Source organism: Tasmannia lanceolata, unplaced genomic scaffold, assembly GCF_043159265.1.
Source record: "Tasmannia lanceolata isolate RefF3 unplaced genomic scaffold, GAP_Taslan_0.1 ptg000006l, whole genome shotgun sequence".
In the NCBI taxonomy this organism is placed as follows: Eukaryota; Viridiplantae; Streptophyta; class Magnoliopsida; order Canellales; family Winteraceae; genus Tasmannia; species Tasmannia lanceolata.
The window spans coordinates 24,959,730-24,966,066 of NW_027518683.1; the positions used below are offsets into that span (position 1 = coordinate 24,959,730).

At 38.0% G+C, this 6,337-nt stretch overlaps 1 protein-coding gene across 1 annotated transcript; it reads right to left on the bottom strand.

Moving 5' to 3' along the window:
• Positions 1–5,293: 5,293 nt before the first annotated feature.
• On the bottom strand, positions 5,294–6,121 carry LOC143878863 (uncharacterized). Its single transcript, XM_077381077.1, has one exon. It carries the CDS (start codon positions 6,119–6,121, stop codon positions 5,294–5,296), a length of 828 nt encoding a protein of 275 aa, XP_077237192.1.
• Positions 6,122–6,337: the final 216 nt, after the last annotated feature.

Sequence of the window (6,337 nt, forward strand, 5' to 3'; positions counted from 1 at the left end):
CGAGCTCAGCCTGAGCTGGAGCTCAGAAACCGCTACTCCCATAGTTGGTTGAGTCGTCCAACCCATTTAGTTTATAGGTTATGCTTAGGGTTATGGTTATGGCTATGGTTAGGGTTATGGGTTATGGTTAGCGTTACGATATGTCGAAGTTTAGAATGGATGGGTAGAAATTATGGTCCTGTAAATCGAATGGTTAGGATTATGGTATGGAGCTGGTTTGTTAGGATCACGCTATCTATGTGAGGTAGTGTAAAATGGATGGGTTGGATGAGTCAGACTACTATGGGAGATGGTGTATGAGATGGTGTATTCTAAGCTCTAGCTCAGCCTGAGCTAGAGCTCATAAACCACGCCCTATATATATATATATATATATATATATATATATATATATATATATAGATGAAAATGATTGTGAGCTTGAAGCTCATATAGCTTATATGAGCTTGAGGGCCAAACACATGTGGGCCCACATTGTTAGGATGATCCAAAGCATTCATTTGAAAGGCCCTTACATAGATAGGGTGTGTACAAAAAATCAGCTCCATAGGATCATCCTAACCCATCCAAAAGTGGAGGGCAAAATGGACAGACACCGTTTGCCACAAATCTGACCATTTTTGCCCTCTGCTGTTGGAGGGGTTCGGATGATCCAATGGAGCTGATTTTTGGCACACACCCTATCTATGATGGGGCCTTGCAAATGAATGGTTTGGATCACCACCAAAAATGTGGGACCCATGTGTTAGGCCCTCAAGCTCATATAAGCTATATGAGCTTCAAGCTCACAATCATTTTCCTCAAATATATATATATATATATATATATATATATATATATAGGAAAAAGGTTTATGAGGTATCGCTCACTTTGAGGAATGCTAGGGACGAGCAGGTAAAAGGCCGCTTGAAACCAAGTGGGTTTTGGTTGGACAACGTGTAACAAAAAGCAGTTTGTAACGTAACAAAAAGTAGTTTGTACCGTAACATAAAGAAATCTTCAAAAAACGTAATAAATGAGCTGACCCCCCCCCCCCCCCCCCCCCCAATCACATATCTCTCTCTCTCTCTCTCTCCCTCTCCGCTTTTGGCCACATTGGGTTTCGCCCATTTTTTCTTTGGAGATCAGATATGATGGCTAACGGTTTCAGTGAGAATGGTTTACTGCTTTAGGATAAATTCAACTATTTTAACGTTTTCCTTTTGCAGTTAAGGGGGGATTTTAACCGTTAAGGGGGTAATTATCATTTCCCTTCTTCCTACGGCCAGCCTGAATTTCGCCCATCTCTCTCTCTTACTCTTACTCTCAAATGGGGAGACGATCTCTCGGAATAGTCTCTAGCATTGGAGCCCTGTAGCTACTGAAGAGCTCATGACACATGAATCTTTTAAGAATCTCATATTGATAAGATTGTGAAAAAATTATCACCCCTTTGTGTCTCACGCTAGATCATTCTCCCTAATTTTTCATCCATGTTTGGATTGCAAGAATTTTGTGGAAAAGTATATAAAGAAAAATTATTTCTATTTTTTATCTTTTTTTCACACGAAAAAAAGATAATTGTATATAAGGGAAAAAATTATTTCTAATTTTTTTCTTTTGGTTTCAAACGAAAAAATATAATTGGAACCAACTCTATTCAGTTTTTGTTGGAATGAAACCAACGAGGTTGGAGGGAGAAGATGAGTTTCAAGAGAAGAAGATTGTTCTCTTGATATCAAACACACAAAGAAAGTAACCCAAGTTGTTGTACTACTCAAAACCCTTCAAATTTTGCTTAAAGAACTTACAAATGAAGAAGATACATAGTCTAAAACATAACCTACATTCCAAATCCGAATTTAATAAGACTTAACTAATCTTAGCTTCCCTAAGTACCACTAACACACTATCACATGAAAAGTAAATGACTAGCACAATTCTAAAACACAAAACATAGTCCCTAGGCCATTAAATGCCACAAAGGAGATTTCCAATGTGGTCAAGAATCTTCCAAGCCAAGAAGTCAAGTGGATAGATGATCATGATCTAGTGGTCAAGATTAATTTCCAACAGCCCCCCTTAAGCTAGACCACTATAATACCGAGTTTTGCCTTCATCTTGATGAATGTATCGGTCTTCAAAGCTTTTGTAAAAATATCCGCAACTTGATCTTGAGTCTTGCAAAAACGAATGTTGACAACTCCACCATTTACCAAGTCTCGAATGAAATGATACTTGATCCTTTTGTACTTGCTTTTGCCATGAAAAACTAGATTCTTTGTAAGTGAAATAGCCGAACTATTATCACAAAATAAATGTGTACCACGTTCTTGAGGATGTTTGAGTTCTTCTAATATCCATCGTAGCCAAAGACCTTGACAACCCGCCGAAGATAATGAAATGTACTCCGCTTCCGCCGTAGGAAGAGCAACAACCGATTGCTTCTTTGATGCCCAATAAATTGCACCCGAACCAATGTTAAAAATATAGCCGGAAGTACTCTTGCTATCATCAACACTTCCGCCCCAATCACTGTCACAATAACCAATCAAACTTGAATCTTTAACTCTTCCATAACGTATCCCAATGACTTCTTTTTGATGATTCCATAAATCTACTAAACATACTTACCGCAAACATAAGATCCGGTCTTGTAGCCATCAAGTACATGAGACTACCGACAAGACTTCTATAAAGAGCTGCATCAACTCCTTTCTCATCCTCATTCTTGCATAGTTTCAAACCAACTTCCATAGGTGTGCTAATATGTGTAGCACCTTCCATTCTAAACCTCTTTAGCAAATCCTTTGCATACTTCTTTTGAGAAATAAAAATTCCATCCTCTCTTTGGTTGACCTCAATACCAAGAAAGAAATGGAGAAGACCCATGTCGGTCATCTCAAATTCTTGCATCATATTTCTTTTGAATTCTTCACACATACTTGAACTATTGCCGATAAAAATTAAATCATCAACATATAAGCAAACAATCAAAAGCTCACCTTTAGTGTTCTCTTTGATGTAGAGGGTGTGTTCATAAAGACACCTTTTAAAACCATTCTTCATAAAATATCCGTCAATGCGACTATACCATGCCCTTGGTGCTTGTTTCAAGCCATATAAAGCCTTCTTCAATTGGCACACTTTGCTTTCTTCACCTTTCTTTACATAACCGGGAGGTTGATCAACATACACCTCCTCTTCAAGAAACCCATTTAAGAATGCCGATTTGACATCCATTTGATAAACCTTCCAACTATTTTGTGCTGCCAAAGCTAGAACCATACGAATTGTCTCAAGACGAGCAACGGGAGCAAACACTTCTTTGTAATCAATGCCATACCTTTGCTTGTAGCCTTTTACTACTAAGCGAGCTTTATACTTTTCAACTTCACCACTTGCATTCAACTTTGTCTTGTAAACCCACTTCACACCGATAGTCTTTTGCCCATTTGGAAGCTCCGTTAGCTCCTAAGTATTGTTCCTTTGGATTGAACACATTTTTTGATTCATTGCTTGCTTCCACTTTTCTTCTTGACATGCTTCCTCAAAACTAATCGGATTGGCATCGGCAAACAAAGCAAAATTTGCCAACTCTTCATCGGTAATTCTTCTAGACTTTTCATAAATTTCTCTTATGCTTTTCGTCTTCCTTGGAAGAGAGTAAGGGCTTGTTGAAGACGATGAAGATGATGGAGCCGAAGAAGAAGGAGAAGAATATGGAGTGATAGTAGGAGCCACATCCTCTTCATTTTCTTCAATTCCACCATCATGAATATCTTTGCTTTCATCCATATCTACCAAAACTTCTTTCTTCTTCTCACTTTGATTCCAATTCCAACATTCTTCTTCATTGAACTTCACATCCCTACTTATGAAAATCTTCTTAGTCATGGGATTGAACAACTTGTACGCTTTTGAACTTTCACTATATCCAACAAGGATACATATTTCAGATTTATCATCCAACTTTCTTCTTGTTTCATCCGGCAAATGAGAGTAGGCAATACTGCCAAAAATTCTCAAGTGAGAAACACAAGGCTTATGACCACTCCAAGCTTCTTGAGGAGTCATACCTTGAACACTTTTTGATGATGCTCGATTCAAGAGATAAATAGCACATGCAACGGCTTCCGCCCAAAACATATTAGGCATCCCTTTAGCTTTCAACATACTTCTAGCCAATTCCATAATCGTCCGATTCTTCCTTTCGGCAACCCCGTTTTGTTGAGGTGTGTACTGAGTGGTAAGTTGATGCCGAATCTCATTCTCTTTCAAGAAATTCTCAAAGTCATGAGAAACATATTCACCACCTCTATCGGAATGCAAAGTTTTCAACATGAAACCACTTTGCTTTTCAACCAAGCTCTTAAAAGTTTTAAAGCATCCAAAGACTTCCGATTTTTCTTTAAGAAAATAAAGCCATGTCTTTCTACTATAATCATCAATGAAGGTGAGAAAATATCGATTACCTCCAATTGATGTTGTTTGCATAGGCCCGCATAAATCCGAATGCACTAGCTCAAGAGGATTTGATGCCCTCCATGCCTTTCCAATGGGAGAAGAGTCTCTTTGATGCTTTCCAAGTGTACATACTTCACACACTTGATCTTGGTGGTAGATATTCGGCATGCCTCTCACCATATGCTTCTTGTTCATGAGAGATAAAGTGCTAAAGCTCAAGTGCCCATAGCGAAGATGCCATAGCCATGACATATCTTTGACAATAGTGTTGAAGCAAGAAAAAGCTTCACTTTGAAACTTTAGAGGAAACATCTTGTTTTGAGTCATTCTCACCTTGGCTATGAGAACATGATTTTTGTCTTTGATTTCACATACATCTTCCTTGAAATGAACATCGTGCCCTTTCCTCTTGTTGAAGAACCACCTTCATCTTTTTCATATTCTTGATTTCTTTCTCCACCATTTCTCCCCCTTCCAAGAAAAGAATTTCTTCCTCTTCCTCTAGAGCCTCCCCTAAAAGAGACTTGAGTTTGAAAAGCTTGTTCTAGAGGAGAAGAATCAAATTGCTTCATTCGTAGTTCATGGGATTGGAGTGATCCCAACAAACTTTCTATGGATAAAGAAGCAAGATCCTTTGATTCTTCAATTGCAGCAACAATATACTCAAATTTTCGAGTCAAACTTCTAAGGATTTTCTCTACTATCCTTTGATCTTGAATATCTTCATCGTTTACTCTCAATTGATTCACAAGAGAAATAACACGATTGAAAAAATCTTCAACCGATTCCGAATCTTTCATCCTTAATGCTTCAAACTCACATCTAAGGGTTTGTAATCTTACCAACTTTACTTTGTCTTCTCCTTTGTACGATGTATAGAGTGTATCCCATGCTTCTTCCTTGAAATGAACATCGTGCCCTTTCCTCTTGTTGAAGAACCACCTTCATCTTTTTCATATTCTTGATTTCTTTCTCCACCATTTCTCCCCCTTCCAAGAAAAGAATTTCTTCCTCTTCCTCTAGAGCCTCCCCTAAAAGAGACTTGAGTTTGAAAAGCTTGTTCTAGAGGAGAAGAATCAAATTGCTTCATTCGTAGTTCATGGGATTGGAGTGATCCCAACAAACTTTCTATGGATAAAGAAGCAAGATCCTTTGATTCTTCAATTGCAGCAACAATATACTCAAATTTTCGAGTCAAACTTCTAAGGATTTTCTCTACTATCCTTTGATCTTGAATATCTTCATCGTTTACTCTCAATTGATTCACAAGAGAAATAACACGATTGAAAAAATCTTCAACCGATTCCGAATCTTTCATCCTTAATGCTTCAAACTCACATCTAAGGGTTTGTAATCTTACCAACTTTACTTTGTCTTCTCCTTTGTACGATGTATAGAGTGTATCCCATGCTTCTTTTGCCGTAGTCACCGATGAAATTCGTTCAAAGATGACTTCATCCACGAACAAAGCCTTCTTGTCTTTCTTTCGATTTTCCTTCAATTCATTGAGTTGTTGTGGAGTGAGAGCCGCTTGATCCTCCGGATCTTCAACGCCGGTCTCAACAATATCCCATAGATCTTGAGATCCATACAAAACCTTCATTTGGATACTCCATTGGTTGTAGTTCTTGCTATTAAATCGAGGAAGTTGAGGTTGCAACATATTGGAAGCCATGATCAACCTTCAACCTATGCTTTGATACCACTTTGTTGGAATGAAACCAACGAGGTTGGAGGGAGAAGATGAGTTTCAAGAGAAGAAGGTTGTTCTCTTGATATCAAACACACAAAGAAAGTAACCCAAGTTGTTGTACTACTCAAAACCCTTCAAATTTTGCTTAAAGAACTTACAAATGAAGAAGATACATAGTCTAAAACATAACCTACATTC